Here is a 21,323-nt window from a genome sequence, read left to right on the forward strand (position 1 = left end):
ATATCAACAGCTTCTGTTAACAGAACGTAAGCAGAATTTGAGATCAGTTGAGTTCAGTCTGTCAACACGTCTTGATCGAATCTGCCGCCAGCCTGCCGACACAGTGCTAACATTTTGCTGACTGGGAAGGTAGAAGGGAAACAAAGGAGGGTGGGGGAAAAGGAATATAATTTATAAAGGGGTATGGAGTGAAGAAAGAAGAGAAAAATTTAAGGAAAAGCTAGGGGAAGTAGAAAAAGAAAAGAGGAGGTGGTAAAGGAAGATTTAGAAGGAATGGGATGTAAAGTGAGGGAAGTGTTAAAGGAAATCAAAGGGGAAATAGGAGAAAAAAAGGGAAGGAAGAAAAAAGCTGGATGATAAAACAAGGAATGTAAAGATGCGAAGAAAGAGGTGAAGAGAGAGCTGAGGATTTGAAGAAGAGCAGGAAGGGAAGGGGACGGGGATAGAAGCAGGAAGAGAGACTACAAAGAGCTATGCGAGAGGAAAAAAAAGGAAAATAGGAGATTGGAAAGAATAGTGGAGAAAGCGAAGCAAGAGAGGCAGGTCTGGGAAGTGATAAGAGAAAAGAAAAAGAGGAAACAGATAAATAAAAATATAGAGATGCGGAAATGGGAGGAGTACTAGAGGGTTATTGGGTGGGGTAGAAAAAAAGAATAATGATGAAGACGGGGGAAGAGAAAAGGTCGCGTGGAGAGGAGGACATAGAAAAAGAAAAGATAAAAGAATTAAAAAATGGTAAGGCAATAAAGATAGACAGGATACCCAACAAAGTATGAAAGTATGGGGGGGGGAGAGGATGATAGATTGGGTGTGGAGTCTGTGCAATAAAGTGTGGAGGGGGGAGGAATGACCAGAGGCGCGGAAGGACATAGTGATAGTGGCCATAGTAAAAAAAAAGGAGAAGGGGAGAGGTAACCTAACCGAGTACAGGGGAGTGATGTTAATGCCAACAATATACAAGGTATACATGACGGTGTTGGTAGAAAGACTAGGGAAAAAAGTGGAAGAGAAGGAGCTGTAAAAGGGTCAGATAAAATTTAGAAAAGGAAAAGAGACTATGAACAACATATACGTTATTAACAACTACGTGATTAACAGATAAATAGAGAAAAAAGGGGAAAAATTAGTGACATTGAAGATTTGAAAGCGGTGTTCGACTCTGTGAGTAGAGATACGGTGGTAGGTGCAATAAGAAACAGAGGAGTGAGAGTAGGGTTGGTGGAGAATTACCAAGGAAAACAAGATGTAGGGTGAGAGTGGGGGAAGTGAAAGAGGGGAGTTTCTGGACGGCAAAAGGAGTGAGGTAAGGGTGCCCGCTAAGCCTCTTGTTTAACATGGTGTTAGCGGACCTGAAAGATGAAATGAGAAAGGTAAAGTGGGGAGGACAGAATATATGCGTTATTATATTCAGACGATATTGTACTGATGGCGGAGAAAAAGAGAGAAATAAAGAGCATGATAAGAGGTTGAAGAACTATATGAAAGGGGTTGGAGGTAAATACGGAGAAGACCAAGGTGATAAAGTTTAGGAAAGGAAGAGAAAGTAAAAGAATTTATTTACTTAGGATACAGATTTCCGGCGAATGGGGGTCAAGAAGCGCATGTGAGAGAAAGGGTAAAAAAAGCAGCAAGTGTTATGAGACAGGTGTGGGGGATTAGGAAGAGAAGATACGGTAAAGATTAGAGTAAGAGGGTATGATTATTCGACAAGCTGGTTTGGACAGTGATAGGTCATGGGGCGGAGATATGGGGCGGAAAAAGAGAGAGGGGGTGGAAAAGTTACACAAGCAATTTCTAATATGGGTATTAAGGGGTAGAGGAAAGAACGCCGGGTTACATGGTGAGGGAGAAGATGCAAAGAGAACTGATAAAGAGTAAAGCAGCAAGGAGAGCATAAGGTTTTGAGAAAAGATTGGAGGAAAGAAAAGGAGAAAAATTGGCGAGATGTGGAAATAAAAGGGAGGGCAGAAAAGAAAAGAGGTTGGTCGAGTTGGGAAAAAGAGAGAAAAAAGTTTTTCCGGGATACAGGAGTGGAGGTGGGAAAAGCGGAAAGAAAGGAAGGGGGACTGTGGAAGGAAGTTGAGAAGAAAGAGAGAGAGAGATGCAAGAGAAAGAAAGGTGGGGGAGAATAGGAAGCTCTAGGTACAACAGGTGGTACAGAAGAGTGAAGGGTAAAGGAGTATCAGAGTATTTGAAGAAGGGTTGGGGAGAAAGAGGGGAAAGTAGCGAGGTTTAGATTAGGCAATGAGATAAAAGAAAGAAAGGGAAAAAAATGGAGAAAAAGCTGGAAAAGGAGAGGGAGGGGGTAGGAAAGAAAAGGAAAGAGCTGGATGAGGGGGATGGGGAAAAAGAGTATTGACATTTGATAGGCGGGAGGGTGGGAGAGAATGTGAGACGGATGAAAGAAAGCGTAAGGTGTAAGTATGGAATGTGTATGAAGAATGCAAGAGGAAATGAGTAAGAAGCCTCAGAAGGATGTTAGAAGGCAGTAAGAAAGAAAGAAGACATAAAAGAATAGTCAGCTTGCGACAAAAGCGAAGTCCCGGGCGTATGTGTGCGTATAACAAGCGTTTTTCTTAGGTTTCTTAGGTTTAAGGTAGCGTTTAAGTATAGGTTAAGTGTTGTTCGATGTGTAACTTAGTTGTAAAAGATTGTAGCCCTAAGGGAAACAAAATCATTAATAGTCAAGAAAACAGCCACCCTGCGAGTGAAGGCGCAGTCAGCCAATAAGCTTGTTGAGGAATTTCAAATCGAGGAGCGCAATATCAGCAGTAAAAGGGGGAGTACGTACTAGTTGGAGTAAAAGGAAATAAAGGCGGAGATATTACACTGAAATTAAAGTTAAAGTTGAGCGGATAAAAAGCAAAACGGCTTTCGGCGTTTGGAGGTGTTTTCAAGTCAATATATTAATTGAGATTAGTTAAAGAGAATACCGAAAAATATAGAAGGTATTTAAGATTTAGAAATGCACGTGCTCCAACCCCTAAGTTCATGTAATCACTGCTACTCTCCCCGATTTAAGTATATCAAAACATGTTATTTTATAACTAATCAAGTACTTGTTAAATAATATCAAAATTCTATAGTTTGTAACTTATTTTTTTGTGTGAGAATACGCGTACGTGTCTCGTGTGAAATCAGACTGAGAATAATGAATTATATTTAAACCACATTCATCCTAACAGAAATTGCAGAAACATTACATTAAAAGAAGGATCAGATATCCCAAATATCCTACACTAGTTACTTTCATACCCTATTGCATAAGTACACGCACCGGCAGAAATGATGTCCCTCCGCGCTGACGCTTGGCTGCTGCATACACGCGAAGCTGCGCATGTACGTGTTTTTTGGCAGCAAGTTGGAGGTCGGGGTACGGGCAGAAAATAGTGGGGAGCGTTACAATAATCCTCCTCGCTCGACGCTGAGTTGAGAGAGAATACACGAATCAACGTGCTACTATAGAAAAATTTGATGTCCCCGCTATGCACCTATACGGTATACGAGATACCACGGTTAGTCGCGCGCTGTTTTAATTTTTAATTACATAAAAAAATTTACTCGGATACGAAGATTTGATTGAAAAATAATGTAAATAAAATTACGATTTTTACTAATAAATTAAAATTATGTCATCAATACAGTTTTAATTCATGGGACTTTTACTTTATGTCAAGACATAACTTTAATTAATTAATGAAATTTGTAAATTTCTTTAAACAATTACTTTTTAAAATAATCTGTATTAGAAATTAATTTTAATTCAATTAATTTATAGATATGTTAACATTATCTAGCAAGACAGTTTACTTTGTAATTGAGGTAAAACAATACTCTGAGAAGTGATAGACTTCTTCATATTTTAACGTTACAAATTACTGTACAAAATTTAAGAAAAATCAGAATCAGACGTTCATTCGGGTCCTCTCTTAGAGTATTGTTTTACGCCAATTATACAGTAAACTGGCTTGCTAGATAATGTTAACATTTCTATAAACTTATCAAATTAAAATTATTTTCTAATACAGATTATTTTAAAAAATAATTGTTTAAAGAGATTTACAAGTTTCATTAATTAATTAAAATTATGTCTCGACATAAAGTAACAGTCCCATGAATTAAAGCTGTATTACTGTGATAACATAATTTTAATTTATTATTAAAAATCGTAATTTTATTTACATTATTTTTCAAACAAATCTTTGTATCCAAGTAAATTTCTTTATGCAATTAAAAATTAAAACAGTGCGCCACCAACCGTGGTATCCCATATACCGCCCGTATAGGCGCATAGCAGACACAGAGTTTCTTTATGTAACACGTCGATTTGTGTCTTCTTCTCTTTCAACCCAGCGTCGAGCGAAGAGGATGCACTATCGTAACGCCTCCCACTACTTTCTGCCCGCACCCCAATCTCCAACGCGCTGCCAAGAAACACGTACGTGCGCGGCTTCGCATATGTGCGGCAGACGAGTGTCAGCGCGGAGAGACGCCATTTCTGCCGGTACGTGTACACAAATGCAAATATTGCAAACTCAACTCATATAGGCAAACATTCAGACATATTTCAAAAAAAGCATTCAAATGTCTTCTTCAAAACGTAATAATTCAAAAACTAAACATAAAAATGTTCTGTAAATTGAGATTTTTTTATCAATATTAAAGAAATGCAATTTATCACAAATTAAACGGTATTATTTTATAAAAAAGTTAATCTTTAACGATTCAATTTTTTTGCAAATTGATTTACAAGTCTCCGACTTAGATGCAAAAAATTGATCTTTTCGAAAAAAATTATCCATTTCTAGTAAGTCAAAGCGTACTTAACCATAGCTCGCGAAGCGGTAAGGTAAAAAGAGTAGCAGTAGGCAAACCTGAAAATCGGTTTTAATATATATTTTTTGCCAAACTTTGCAAAACAACTGAGAAATCTCTTAATACTTTTATTTATGCTATGCGTAATATTATTTATCTATGCTATGTGTAAAGGCCGGTATTCATAGCCTATTCTTATATTTAAGATCGTCTTAAGAGGATGCTAAAGTAACAGAAGGACTTCCTCGACGTCGGTACTGCAGATCATTGCAGATTATTTTTCAAGCGAGACCAGGCTCTTTGTCCATCGCATAGATCTGTCTTTATTTTTCGATTATTTTGTTATCTGCAAAAAACCTATTAACTACTGTTGAGGACCACATTGCTCTGTTTATGACAGTTCAGCTTCGCTGAACAAAATGTGTATGTGGCAAAATCACTTTATTTAATTTTTTTTTTTTGTTAGGTATTTAGTCGTAATTTCACACGGTCAGTGTTATTCATACATGTTTTTTGAACGACGCTTTACTATTATTTTGTGCACGAGTTAGACAACTTCTGTATTAAGGTAATGTTAACCTCAGGTGACGACTATACAAGTGAATTTTTAATGATTTATTAAATTTTTGTTCAATTTTCTTGTAAAATTGACCTGAGCACCTCTACTTTTTACGCGTATTTATAAAAAAAAGTTTTTGTGATTCTGTAACGCCAATTCAAAGTTATTTTATACAGTGTAAATGTCGGTAATTCGCGGTACTTTAGCATCCGCTTAAGTATCATCTTAAGGTGCCATCAACCAATCAGAGAGCCGTGTCAGCATCTTAAGAATAAAGATAACCTTAAAAAAAGAATTGACTTTAAATACCGACCTTAATTACGAAAAATAAAATTCCACCGCATCTATCTATCAGCGGTGCCGCGTACTGCTCGTTCTCATCACAACAAAAAAAAAAAAAGAATTTTTTTTCAAAGCTAATATAAAAAGATACAAAAGGTCTGCATTAAAGAAATATTTATTAGTACATTTAGTTACATTATAATACATTAGTTAATAATTATTGTACATTATAGTCTACTCTTAGATAAATCTTTATAAATGAATTTTGATATATCCTAACAGACACACTGTAAGTTACCGTTATAGAGGATGTCAGAAAAAGTTTGCTCGTGGTCTCATGGATTGATAGAGTAAGTTAAACTAAAAAAAAGCCCTTTACCATTTTTCAAAATTCGCAATAATTACCAAGATAAAAATTAGTAAAATTGACGAATAAACGCATACTTTCTCTACCCACTGTGCGTGGAAACCGCCTAGTGATCGTCTAGCCAGGAGCAGGCGGTGCGGCGAAAGAACAAGCAGCTCAAAGCTTACGCCGCTGGCCGGTAGACATTGCTGCTTCTCCCTCCTCACCACGCAGCCTGCCGCGGCTGCCTCTGGCTTGATGACCGACGGACGGTCCCCGCGTGCGGTGAATAAGGAAAGTACGCACTCATTGGCCGACTTTATTAATTTTTATCTATAACTTCTGCAAATTTTAAAAAATGGTAGAGAACTTTTCTGCTCAGTTTATCTTGCTCTATCAACCCATGAGACCACAGGCAAATTTTTCCTGGAATCCTGTATAAATATTAATCATAATTTTCCATTCAACAACGTAACTATTATATAATGAATGTGTTGTTGAATCGGAAATTAAAACATTTATACAATTGTAAATTGGTGTTTGTTGGAATTTTAAGATTTCTTATTCTATATTTAAAAAAAAAATGTAAAGAACTAAAAAAAATTAAAATACTTTTTTTTAGAAATGTTCATAAAAAGATATAAAAAATTCTTCAAAATATTATTAGATATTATGAGAAAAATTTTCGTCAGAGTGATTATGTATACACACCTTTTTGAGAGCAATATCGAGTGTGCGGCCTTGTTTTGGATCAGCATGTAATTTATTGTAATTAATGCTGACTTGCGAATCACAAGACTGTATCATTTTTGCAACTTCCACTTTAGTTTTGCCCTTTACTGACGCTCCGTTCACTGCAACGAGTTCGTCGCCTGCTTGAAGAGTACCGTCCAAAGCGACAGGCGTATTGTCGAAAATTTGTACAATGTAAAGGCATGGACAAAGTGGTGCACCACCACCGATACTTATACCGATTAAATTACTAGTATCTTTTTGTATCATAATATTCCCCGATGTAATTGTCATGCCCCTAAAATTTAATAAAAAAAATTATAATTTTTAAAGATTATTGATTTTAAAGGCGTTATAAAAAGGCCTATTTTTGCTGTGTTTAGGGAGAGTAAAACTAACATTATTTCTTATAATTTTTGAAGCCATAGTAGAAATACAAGGATATGCTTTTGCGTATCGTAATGGCGGTCAGTTTATGCAAGTTGCGATGTCTTGATTGCGTTATCACTACATCACATTTAGCGGAAAATTAGACTTTTCTAACAACATTAGCTTAATAATATTAATAAATTTTGCACAATTTAATATTAAAATTACAAAAAAAAGCTATCTTGTGAGATTTGTTAATTTTTATTTTTATTTTTTTGTATTTTTGCGTAGTCGTTATTGTTTAACGTCTTCTGCATTAATGATAACAAACAGTGAAATACAATTGGTATTGCTGTTGACTCTATTTACATGTTTTGAGGTGTATTCCAAAGAACTAAAAAGTCAAAATAATGTCAATTTGATGTAAAAATGATCAAATTCGCCATTTTTTGACCAAATTATGATCAAAAAGTAACGTAAAATTGATCAATTTGACATTAAATTAATATCATTTTTATTTTCTGTTCTTTTAATATGTTTATGTAAATTAATGTCATCTTACCATTCATCACATTTATTCCATCTCTGCACACTTTACGTCACGCTTCAGTCAAACCTTGCGTCTTTCAAAAATATAAAATATTTAATCACAAGATCTTTAATTTTAGCTGTTTTTCTGAATGAGTTGACGCAGTTGGCCTTCTACTTCACAAGCACTCATACTTTTCAAGAAATATACTATATGTCACTGTCAAATATCTAAGCTTCCTAATAATAACAATATCACGCTTTCGGTAACAGACAACCATATGTTTAACTCCAAGTGCTCCAAAAAGTACCAAATTTGCATGAATATGACGTAATCAAGATGCAAGATGTAATGCACAGTAGGGTTTTTAATACTCGTACCCAGAAAAAGTATACCTTTATATTTCTACCATGTTTGAAGCCAAGAATGCGGTGCTAAAAGTTACATTAAGTGATAATAACGCATAGAAAATTGCGTTTAAGACTCCTGACTCGTCAGCCGAGAAATCCATGTTGACGGTGACGACGTACCGTTGCGGACAAAATTAGAACTAATAGGCGTAAAACGTGACAGATTAACGTTGAAATTTTATCTTGCATGTCATTTCGTTGTTATGTGTTTTATTGTGAAAATGTCACTTGTCTCATATTTATTAAATTCGTAAAAATGGGTTGCAAGTAAAATTTCTTTAAATTTTATACATAAAAGCATATTTTTCACTTCTTTCAACAGTTGACTTGTGTTTTCTTGTCTGAATAGGCTTTACTCTAAGTGTTTTTACGACTATTTATTAAATATTAGGCAAAAAAAAATAGTCAAGGCCCATTTTTAAAAGTGTTTTAAAGCAATCTCATTATTCTGTTTTATTCTCTTTATTTACAAATGTTACGACGGAAATTTTTATGTATAATTTCTCGCTTATGACGTCACGACTTCCATATGGTCGCGGCAAGTAGCCAAGAGTTTTAAATCGGAAAACGCATAACGTTTCGCAATCATTCATGGGATAGGACTCTATACTACATATATCGATGATATAGTATTATACATCATGCTTTAACATTAAAAATACAAAATATTTTATAAAGACACTATACTTAATTGCGAATAAATCAGACAAAATGGCAAGTTCGTGCACTTGCAAGAACACGTTCGGTTTTCCCTACCCAGTGACTAGCGCTCGAGTTTCATAGTTTGTTTACATATTTCAAGTAATAGTAAAAAAAAACAGCAAAAATTGATTGAATATCAAACTAATTTAAAAAATTGCAAAAGAATAATTTATTTTGAATTGCTTCCTAGTGTCTAAACGACTAATTTTGACAAGTACTATTAACTATTAGACAATTTAAAACTAGTAATCCAGAAAAAGTGTCCAATTCTGATCAATTGTAAGATATTTTTCACCACAATACAAATAATTAATATTTTAATATTTTAATAAGAAATATAGATAAAAAGTTCGTGCACTAAACTTTTTTCAATGTAACAATAGTGTAGATTTCTATGCTGGTTTGACGTCTAGGGGAAAGCCTTATAAGTGAAAGTTTGGTTACAATTAAGCGAGTATTTTTCTGTGCAAGTATTGTGAATGCAGTTTTTTGTGCGGTTGAAAAGCGGGTGGTAGTATAATCCGAAAACAAAAAAACAAGAAGCAGATTGGCGAGTCTTGCAACAAACGCGCAAAAGTCATTCGAAAATTAAAATCATGCTTATTGCATTTTTTTTATATTCGAAAAATGATCCGTTTGATTTTGTTTCAGTGATTAATAAAGACTCATGTAAATATATTAGGTGTTAAACTTAATTCCTGCCGCTTGCTACTAGAGGGTGCTGGCTCCAACGCTGGCGAGTTTCAACAATAAAGTCATATGTCTTTTGTAGTTTAGACATCGCTGAAAGTGATTCAATCCTCATAGATTAGAATTCTCGACGCCAAAGACATTTTCCAATCGACTGAAAATAAATCGCGACAAGCTATTTTTCCGACATGTGCTTCTTTACTACTTCAACCTCAAGAAAACTGCAGCTGAAACGCATCGCTTATTATCTGAAGTGATGAAACTCCATTGGAAGAACATGTAGTTTGGTTTAAACGCTTCAGAAACGGTGATTTTGATATAAGAGACAAAGAACGTCCAGGACAGCCAAAAAAATTTTCAAGAAGATTCAAGCTGCAAGAATTGCTCGATGAGAATCCAGCCCAAACGCTTTTAAAGTTGTTAGAACAGTTAAATGTTACTCCGCTGGCCGTCTCAACACGCTTGCATGCCATGGAAAAGATTCAAAAGAAAGAGAAATGGCTACCACATGAGTTGTCAGAAAATCCCATTTTGAATCGTTTGACTATTGCGACTTCTTTGCTTGCCAGAGAAAAAAGAGTTTTTTGTGGCGCATCGTGACTGGCAATAAAAAATGGATTTATTTCGATAATCCCAAGGAGAAAAAATCATGGGTGGACCTCGGCATCCGCTTCAACGGCAAAGAGGAATATTTACGGGCATAAGACTTTGCTGTGCGTTTGATAGGACCAGAAAAGTGTGGTGTATTACGAACTCTTGGGTCCAAATGAAACCGTTACAGCTGATTGCTACCAACAGCAATTATATCGAGTGAGTGACGTATTGATACAAAAAAGATCATCCGTAGTCAACAATCGATGCAGTCATTTTGTTGTATGATAACGCTCGACTGCATGTCGCAAACAGTGTGAAGCAGGTACTTCGCAAACTTGAATGGGAAGTTCTGCCGCACACAGCGTACTCTTCAAACTTAGCATTGTCGGATTACCATCTCTCTCCGATCGATGCAACACACGCTTACGGACATACACTTCTCCAGTTACAACAAAGTCCAAAAATAGGTGGATGAATGGTTCGCCTCAAAAGACACCGCGTTCTGCCGTCGTGGGATTGCCCTGTTGTCGGAGAGATGGAAAAAAGTAGTAGAAAGTGAAGGAAATTACTTTGATTAAGATATTCATTCATCTTCCCTTCAAAACAAATCGATTTTATAAACGAGAAAACGGCAGAAATTAAGTTTAACACCAAATATTACTTATTATTTACTGCGCACCGTCAACCGCGCCTGACTCATATATGCCGCATTACATTCCGTTATTTTGTTCTACAAAGTCAAACAGTTAATGCTGCATTTTATGTAGAAGTTTTGAAACATTTGTGTAAACGTGTGCGATGTGTCACGACCTGAATTATGATTGGAAAAGAACTGGATCCTGCATTATGACGATGCACCCGCATACTCGGTACTCATTGTGCACGAGTTTATCGCTATAAATAAGATAATTCCTCCTTACTCGCCCAATTTAGTCTTCTGTGATTTTTTATGTTATAATTCTCTAAAGTAAAAACGATTACGCAAGGTAAATATTTTGGGTTGTAAAGAGTATCAAATGTGAAACGATGAGGCTTCTGAAGGGCCTAATTTCAAAGAACACGTAACACTGTTTTTAACAATGAAAGAAACGTTAAGTCAAATGCATTTAGTCGAATATAGAGTATTTTGAGGATGACCGTTCCCGTTCCGGAGAATAATTAAAATTAAATTTGTTGTAAAGTCACTGCACGAACTTTTTGTCCAGGCTTTGTAATATTGAAATATATATATGGAAACCAAATTTAGATGAAATGTTTTGTTTTAGATAAAGCAATAGAATAAGATTACAAATGTAGAAACAAGTAAAAAAAAATGTTATAATATAGTTAATAATAAATTATAATGAAACAGTGCAGCGTAACAAAATGTTTTATAATTTTATAGTATTGATCTGACTGTTCGTTTGGCTGTCTGTAAAATTTCTCAAAACTTGATATTTTCAAACTTTATTTTCGCCAATAGATACTTGAGCTCAACTAAAACAAAATATAAATCAAATTAGTTGATTTTAAAGAAATCAATAATTAAGATCAATAAGTTCTTTTTAACAAAATTTTTTATTTATATCCGTTGCAAAAAATTTATTTATAAATAGTAGTATGTTATATATTTACAGAAGCACTTTCAGTTTGTAACGATACGCCCCTCTACCGCACGCGCGCCTCTGTATCATTCCGTCGGACGGGATCCGATAGCGCACGGTGCAATAGCTCACCAACCAATCATCTTGACTTATCAACGGATAACCCAATCAACGGAAAAACTCTAGGCATCGGCCGCTGTGAGTGGTGGTGTGCTATCAGTTCCGTGTGTTATCGGGATCCGCCCCATTCTGTTCATCGCACACCGAGCGTGGCAAGAAGCCACGAACGCGTACAGCATAATAATCGCGGCGCGATCACGCGGCGGCACGTGCGCCGACCATGGCGTTCCGCAATGCTCCCACTCCAGCTTGGCCGGCCAAGCTAGCGGATTAGCGTACCGAGCGTTCGGATATATAAGCTGGCAGTTGGAACGCAGTGTTCAGATCCCTCCGACTCTCCGATCTGTCCAATCGGCGACCGAACTTTCTCAATCGCTCCTGGAAAACGAGCATTCTCATCGCCTCCTGAGTTCCTCGATGACTATTCTCATCGTTATCCCCGAGTATTTTCGATCAGCCAACTCTTCGACGAGCATACTTGTCGCTATCACAGGCCGAGCATTCTCGATCAATCACTTCCAAGATTCTCGACGAGTATCCTCGTCACTATCACCGGGCAAACATTCTCAACCAATCACCGTCGTCCCTGAGTACCTTAATGCCGTAGAAAACAAGGTCGCTTTCGTAACTCAAAAATCGGCAGGGCATCTGCGCCCTGGCGATCATACGCTCTTTTTGTATAAAGCGCGCTCGGGCAAACGCGGAAACAAACCGACCAGCCACGTACCGCGCTCGCAACTTCCACGCGCATGCACTTGCAATGCACACGCCACGTTCCGCGGTTCCCCCAACCAAACGGACCAAGTCCGCGTAACAGTATTAGTTAGTCATTCAGTATAGAGCAATGTTATCTTTTCCGTTTAGTTAGGGTAATTACGAGTTGTTACTTTTTCGATTACATTAACCGCAAGCCTACTGCGCGTCAGCATCTCTTAGTTCGCAACCGAAAAAAAACATCCGCAAATCAATATTCTTTCGTTATTGTTTTCTGTATAGTTAGATACCTGCAAACTGCTCTCTCTGTTTCATTTGCGTACAATACTTTCTTTATTTACGCAAGAATCATGCGTTATGGTTTATTTTGTTAACGATTATTTCCATTTCTTGACCTAAATAAATCAATTTGTATTTCTTTACCAACTACTTAATCGAGTACGATCATTTCGAACACCTGACCAACCAACAAGCCTTATCCGGATCGATCCCGAAATTCCTGCACCGCACAAAACTGCGTACCGTTACAAGTTAAATATATCATTAAAAATAAAAAATTTAAATGAAAAAAGTCTTATCCGCGGGAATCGAACCTAGATCCTCGAAAGTAGCACTCGACGTCTTAACACCTCACGCTATGTCGCTGATTTGACAATCGTTCTTCTGTAACGATACTAAAGATGCTGGAAATGTTTAATCGTCATTTTCTCGAGAATGGCTAATTTTCGCAATGAACGGCTTTACTGTTGTAAATGTGTGAGTGAGTGCTACACATCCATAACATTTTATTAAAATCAATATACTAGTCGCGGGCTTTCTTTGTCAGAAGCCTTAGAGTAATTTTTTCTCCCTTTATTTCTCTCTAATTTTTATGTTTATTTATTTATCTCACCTATGTATACATAAAGTTTTATTAAAATCAAAATTCAATACATAGCCATTTTAGTTACCATTTTAAATCTGCCATTAAAAATTTGCCAATTATGAATGTAGATTTAAAATCAGTGATTCAAAAACATTAATATAAAGATGTTGATAAAAAAGTATGTATGTTATCATTTTCATTCTGGCATGATTTTTCGTAAAGAAAAGTTAATTTTGAATACACTTATTTTTAACTTATAGTTAATGCAAAATAGTTATACATTTTTGTTACTCATACGATATGTACGCACGAGTCTTAGGAACATAACAGTATTAAATATGCAACATAAATCAATTACCAAATACATAAAAACATACATAAATATACAACAAAAAATCCTTTGCAGAGAATGCAACAAAGATAAATACATGTTTATTAATAATTATTGGTTTTATTTGTTAGTTACTTTTTTTATAAACAATAAGCGACGATTAAAACTTGTAGATCATTATTCACAGTTATGACCTTGACAACATATGTCAAGGTCATTGACTTTTAAAGGAAATAACCTTATGTAAGTATTTAAGTGAAAATCTATTCTGCTTTTTATCACTGTAAATATGTATAAAATATCATTAAAAAAATTATAATTTATTTGTATAAAACAATTATAAATACGATTTATGTTACAAAAACAAGACTTCCGTTTCCGGAGCAAGCGAGAGTAGACGGGTGCGATTAGATTTTCAAATTAAAGGCGAACAGTAACTGAGGGGAGTAGAAAGGAAGAGTAGAGTATGTGGAAGGAAAGTGAAAACGGTAGAAAGATGGAGTAAATGAGAAAAAAAAGATTGAGTGGAGTGGATAAAAAAGAAACAGAGTGCAAGTGACAGCAAGTAGAAGTAAGGGTTAAGAATTCCGGACCAAAAAAGAAAGGTGAGAGAAGAGTGGGGAAAGGAGAAAGGAGTGCACAAGCCACGTGCAAACGTGGGCGTGGACGACAAGGTGCGCGCGCACAGTCAAGAAGTAGGCAGAACAGAGAAAGGAAAGAGAAAGTGAAAAGTGGTAAAAGTTACAAAAATAAAGAGGAGACGAAAAGAAAAGATGGAGAACGAGATAAGGGAAAACTTGACGGGGAAAAAGGTGCTGAGTTTAAAGAGTATAAGGAAGGAACGCAGTGGAAATACATCAGGAGTATTGAAAATGTGGAAAAAAAAAGGGATATAGAGGTAGGAGGGGAGGGCAAAGAAGGTAGAGACGAGGTAGAGGTGGGGGAGGTATTTCAAAAGAGTAAAAAGACAGCAAATCGACAGCGCGGAGAGCGGAAGGAAGAGAGATTTGAATGATAGGGGCAATAAAGAAACAGATGGAGATGATAGAAAGGTGGGAGAGGAAAACGGGATCCGATAGCGAACGGTGCGATAGCCCACGTTCCGATAGCACACGTCAAATTTAAAATAATTCCTGATAACCCACGTCTCTTTAGCACACATTTTGATAACGCACAAAGTAAAACGCACGACTGGTCGATAACGCACGTCTCGATAGCCTACGTCTCTATAGCCCACGTCTCTTTAGCGCACGTCTCGATAGCCCACGTCTCTATAGCGCACATCTTGTCGATAGCTCACGTCTCTACAGCGCACGTCTCAATAGCCCACGTCCCAATAGCCCACGTCTCGATAGCGCACGTCTCTATAGCGCACGTGTCTATAGCGCACGTGTCTATAGCGCACGTCTCGATAGCCCACGTCTCTTTAGCGCATTTTTTACTTCATGGGTTATTGGGACGTGCGCTAAAGAGACGTGAGCTATCGAGACGTATGCTATAAAGACGTGGGCTATCAAGACGTGCGCTATAAAAACGTACGCTATCAAGACGTGCGTTATCAACCAGTCGTGCGTTTTTCTTCGTGGGTTATCGGCACGTGTGCTAAAGATACGTGGGTTATCGGGAATTATTTTAAATTTGACGTGTGCTATCGGGACGTGGGCTATCGCACCGTGCGCTGTCGGGATCCGCCCCATTGGTATACAGAACCCTCACAGTTTCTGAACCAACGTTCCTGAATGAGGAGTTACAACAACTTAATCAGACCTTGACTAGGAATGGGTACAACAGCAAGAACATTAATCAGATAACCAAGAAATTGAAGAACAAGATCTCCAGTCCCAACGACACCAAAACTCTGGATGAAGAAAGAGAAAAGAAAATGACGGCTGTCCTTCCGTATCTTCAAGGTACAACAGAGCGCATAGGCAAAATTTTGAGTAAGCATAACATCAGAGTAATCTTCAAACCCCAGAAGAAAATTGCTCAATTACTCCATAATCCTAAGGATCAAAAACCACCTGAAAACACCAGATGTGTACAAGATACCTTGCGTCTGCGGTAGTGTACATAGGAGAAACCGGGAAAAAGATCAGTACCCGGATCAAGGAACACCAGAAGTGTGCCAAATACAGCCACTTTTCGCAATCAGCCTTGGCGGAACATTGGATGGAGACTGGACATGCCGTGCAGTATGATAAGTCTACCATGTTGGCCCCGTCTACTTCGCCAGAAAATATCGGGAAGGTCTGGAAATCTTGAAACATCCTGACAACCTCAACCGCGACAAAGGCCTTCAAGTAAATCCTATTTGGCATACGGTTCTCCCGGGTTTTTTAATTGACCAGCCGATCAATCAAAACGCTCCGATTGGCTGACCAAATCAACCCCCCTCACCCCAACCCCCACCGGGCGCAACAGGGATATATAAGAACCACAACAACCGAAGGGAGCTCAGCATTGGAGCTCTCAGCCCTGATGATGCAAGCTGCAATGTTTGCGAAACAGCAATGTGCCCAACATGCATGTGGCATCCATCCGGAAACCTTCTCGGTTAACAAGCCTCGGAAATGTTGAATAGAAAAAGAGAGAAAGACAATAAAAACGGATGGCTTGTAACGGAAGCGAAGGTTCCGGACGTGTGTGTGCATAAAGCAAGCGTTATAGATTTTAGATTTAGGTCAGATTTAAGGTAAAGATTAAGTTACATTTTAGGTAGAGGTTAAGTGTTACGTTTATGTTTGTAAAAGATTGTAACCCTAAAGGGAACAATAAATATCCATCTATCTATCTATGTTACAAAAAACATTCAAAATTTGTTATATCATGTTATATTATCTAAAATTATATATTTAACAATATTAATTTTTGTTATGTACAATTTAAATTTTGATAAAAATATTTAAAAAAATCAAAAAATTATAATTGTCTTTATACATATTCTATGTACTTTTTATTTATAGCGCATTTCATTAATTTTTAAAGAGGCATATACACTAAACAAAGATCAAAAAGACATTTAACTTTGTGAATTTTTTGTGGAAAAGTGGAAAGAAAAATCGTGTTTTACTGTAAATATATATATTTTTTCTATTTGGCGTTTAATAGCATTGCTTGAATAGCATTGTCACTTAAATTAACAAAATTTTAATGTTTCAACAAATTCTTTTATATAAAATATTCAATAAAATATTTAAAAATTAGACATTAAGAGTTAAACGCAGTTATTTTTACGCGAATAATTACATGTACTTTATTGCATCCTTCTTAAAGTTCTGCGATTATTGTCAATATTTCGGCTGTAGTTTAACTCTAGACTCGATAATGTGATTGCATGACGTTGAGATGCATTACTGTCATACAGAAGCTTTTGTAGTCTTTAACTTTTATTTTGTGAAGTTTTATTTTGACGAGGCGTGATGCTGCTGACATAAAGTATTTCTTAATAAAGTTCTCTCTCGTAGATGGACTTTGTTCTCAATATCTAAAAATGAATTATTGGAAATTAAGAGAGCTGAAAACTTAGATCTTTAAAAGCACGAGACAACAGATTTAAATAAGAAAAAATTTTTTTGTACTTATCTTGAAAATGGCTTAAACTAGAACCGAAATGTTGGCAAAGTAATCGCAGGAGAAGGATGCAATAAAGTACACGTAATTATTCGCGCAAAGATAACTGCATTTGACTCTCAAAGTCAATTTTATATTATTTTTTCAATATAAAACATAATATGAAATAGCATTACCATTCTAATTTTCCTAGAAAATGTTCTATGAAAAGCAGCATTTATGGGGATCATTGCTATTACCACAGAATTTATCTAGCATTTGATGTTACTGTTTTTTTCGAAATACTGCATTTATTGATTAAAATAACAGCTAATCAAAGTTAATATGAGTTTTCACTACAAATTTTATGCGTTTTTTTGTTGCAACAAAAAAAAATTATACATCGTAAAAAAATTACTATGTAAAATGCTATTTTTTAGTATCTGAAAAGTGTACAAAACTGCAAGTCCATCAGTAAAACCGTTTTCAAGTTATAGTTTATTTAGAAAACATAATTTGAATAACAAGATTTTATATAATTTTTTTAATAAAATTTAAACGCGAAATAGAAAGAAGTATGATTCTAACAATAAAATAAACACAATTCCTCAATCTTTCTCCATAAAAAATTCGTAAAATTAGGCTTCATCCAAGTATATATGTCCTTTTAAGAATTTCCTGCAATATTTACGTAATATATAATTTGATAATATAATTGCTTTAATAACATTAAATTTAAAACAATATTTTATGCAAAGAAAGCACGTTTTTTTGCGACAGTTGGTCGCAACAGTTGGTCGTACAAGTTATGAGAGCTCAGTGTACTACCTTCGCTCATACATTCGACTCTACGTTCAGGGCATGCGTCACGAAACGTGCAAAGTCACGTGACAAAAGTACGCATGCGGAACCATACAAAAATATTGATTTAGTCCATTTTGCCGTCCACGGATGGCAATATCCCCCACACCAAAGATTGCCCATTTACGGCCATGTTACCAACTGTCCTGCAATATGCACCGTGGAGCCAAACGCGTTCTCAACTTTGGACGCTGTTTTCAGTATTCGGCTAACGCAGCGCCTTGCGCGCGTAGCTACGCCTCGTACTGAAAACATTGTCCTCAGTCGAGAACGGCAAAGCTCGGCTCGGGAGTACATAATGTACTATTGTATATGCTCTAAGAATTTAAATCAATCTAAATTGTCAAGGACTAAAGCTAGGATACAATACTGTTATAAAGAAATTTTAATAAACAAATAATACCTCAATATAAACAAAAAGTCTTGTCAGTCAAAGCTAGATCTTACAATTAGTGTTAATATTTATTGTGATTTTATATACTTTTTAAATTCACAAAATCGCACATCGAATAACTTTTGGTGTTAAATCACAGTTCTAACAAGGGAACTGTCATGAGTACAGTTTCAAAAAAAACGCTTTTTTCAAATCACTGGAAAAAACCAGAAAAATTCCGATTTTTTTCTGAAAAATTGCTTTTCTGCAAAAAATTGCTGTTTTTACTATGTAAATGACATAGTACCTAATTTTACAATATTATTAAAGTAAGACACCTTTATAAGTGCTGGAATATTGAGCTAATTTTTATGTTTATATTTGGAATAATGTATTTACATCACTTGAGGTTTAATAATTATCATAATTATTAAACAAACTGTTTTAAGAACAAATGTAATCCTAGCAACTAGATTAAAGACTACTTTAAGTAATATATATATATATATAAATTATTTGAAGAACATTTTAGAATATTAGCCATTATCAAAAAGTATATACGTTTCATTTTATTTAAAAAAATAAATCAATTCTGTTTTTATATGTATGTTTTATAATATGCTTTTTGTTTCCCTCATATTCACATTATCGTAAATAAAAAGAAAAACTTTAAGGACAGAAACTAATATTAGTTTAACTTTTTAACTTTTTACAAACAGTTTTCTAATTATTTTTTATTAACATATATTTTTAACTCTAGTTCGCCATATCCTGATTCAGTAAAATCCTGAAGTTTAATCTCATTTTATAGTTTACTTCTTTCTATATATAATTGTTATAAATTTAATTATTTCAAATCATTTTGTCAATCTACTATTATCTTATGAGTATGATATTTAGACTATGTATTTTTTAATTTTTACCATACAAGTTTTAGAATATTAATTTTAAAAAAAGTGACAAGATGAAAAATCGAGCTATCTTACAAATAGAAGTATGGCAAACTACGAAATCGAACATGAGTAATGCGAGCTAGAGTTAAGACATCATATCATGAAACAGATAATTTTGATACTAATGAGGTAGCAACATAATATAACACTTTGTGTGAATTTTTCTACCTTCGAGAAAAAACCGAAAAAGTCGGCGAAAAATTAAAAAAAAAAACGGATTTTTTCCCAAGCCTTTAAAACTATAATCATAAGTGTGATTGATTGTCCTGTCATTTGATTGTCCTTGAAATATGTCGTTACAAAAAAATTAAAAAAATCCGTTTTTTTTATATGGGCGGAATCCCATGTTTAGGTGGTGAAACATCTCTTTGAAAAAAAAAACGGTATTTTTCTTTCGGGGCAAATATCGTCAAAAATATAAGAGATAAAGAAAACTTTTTTAACAAAAATTGTATGGTTTAAAGAGTACTTTAAAGTTGTAAAAAAAAATTCTTTTGTTTTTGTTTAACAAAATACCTCCACCATCCTATGTTTTTTTCAATTTTTTTTCAGGCATATTAAAGGTTATTTTTTTCAAATCCAACCACATATAATAAAAGTATCTTATAGTATACCATCTTTGAGAATTAATTATAAACCCCTCCGTATACACTATCCGTACACTATCCGTGCTTATACGCATAAGTAATTATTTCATATTTAATTTTATACAATAGATATATTATAAAAGATAGATAATAAAGTTGTAATAAAAATGTCTTCAACTTTTATTCATGAAAAAAATTAAATGTGAAAGAAACAATAAGGTTAGTGTATATGTACAATGAGGTGCATTAATGAGATCCTTTTTCGGTGTAGAAATTTCAGCAGTTTAATCACCCATTGTGTTGCCATTGACTTAGTGAGTTCGTTTAATTGGCTAAGATTGCTGTGACTTTTGCACTAGCCACACCAAAATTAGAACCTTATTAATGCACCTCATTGTACATATATGTACGTATATATATTATATGTACATATACCGGGTGACCTATTTTAACTTAGGCAGCCAAATAACTCGAAAAATAAGCACACTACAAAAAAATGTTTAGAATCAAAATTTTGTCATTTCGAGGGGGACGTACAATGACGTTAAAATCAGCCCCCCCCTCCCTCTGGACGGTGAGGAGGGGCAAGTTTGAAATCTTAAATGGGAACCTCTATTTTTTATTGCATATTCGGAATCTTTGGCTAAAAACACATACAATTTGTCTGAAACATTTTTCTCGATTCATGATAGATAGCGCTGTAATCGACGAAATTCAATTTCTTCGATTTCTCTTACTGAGAACCCATGCTTACGATTCTGCAATGAATTAACAATAAAAATACCACGTTTTCATTGTTAATACTCGAAATTAGTCTTAAAACAAACTTCTCATTATTTTTTATTACTCATTAATTACTTCTCAAGAAACTGCTTTTAGCGTAACCTGCCCTTTAGGCAACTTGAATGGTCCAAAGTACCAAGACATTTTGGACTTTTCATCTGATGGAGTTCCTCTAAGTATCTCTCCAAAATTTTGTCATTCAGTGCCAAAGTCACAAGTGTTTATGTATTTTTTTAACATTTGTACTCTGATAAAATTCTGGTAAAATGGCAAATTATACGCCTACAGAAGTAGTCGATATTCTTATAACCTTTGGTGAATGTGGTAGAAATTACAGACTTACAGAATTGTGAGAGGCGAGGGGACTCACATTAATCAAGCACCCCGAAGGGAACAGAAAACTGCTACGTCCACGTCGTTGTTCCTGGGTTACGCTAAAAGCAGTTTGGCAATGTCAATTAAAAATAACAAAAATGTTTATGATGTGTTCACAAAACCGGATTCAATTTATTAACAGATCCTAATTCTATTAAATTAGCAAGCATCGGGTCTTCTTGAAAAATGCAGCGAGCACTT

At 35.3% G+C, this 21,323-nt stretch overlaps 1 protein-coding gene across 5 annotated transcripts in view; it reads right to left on the reverse strand.

Annotated features, from left to right (window-relative positions):
• The window catches only part of LOC105198987 (PRKCA-binding protein), a 93,959-nt gene that overhangs the window by 49,885 nt on the left and 22,751 nt on the right, over nt 1-21,323 (reverse strand). For 4 of the 5 annotated variants that reach the window (XM_011165859.3, XM_011165860.3, XM_011165862.3 and 1 more), the window contains one exon: nt 6,714-7,032. In XM_011165859.3, the coding sequence (XP_011164161.1) occupies nt 6,714-7,032 (319 nt within the window). Of the gene's footprint in view, nt 1-6,713; nt 7,033-7,665; nt 11,505-21,323 lie in introns of those variants that run through there. The other variant, XM_039448758.1, reaches the window with a different exon arrangement.

Source organism: Solenopsis invicta, chromosome 4 (assembly GCF_016802725.1).
Source record: "Solenopsis invicta isolate M01_SB chromosome 4, UNIL_Sinv_3.0, whole genome shotgun sequence".
NCBI lineage: Eukaryota > Metazoa > Arthropoda > Insecta > Hymenoptera > Formicidae > Solenopsis > Solenopsis invicta.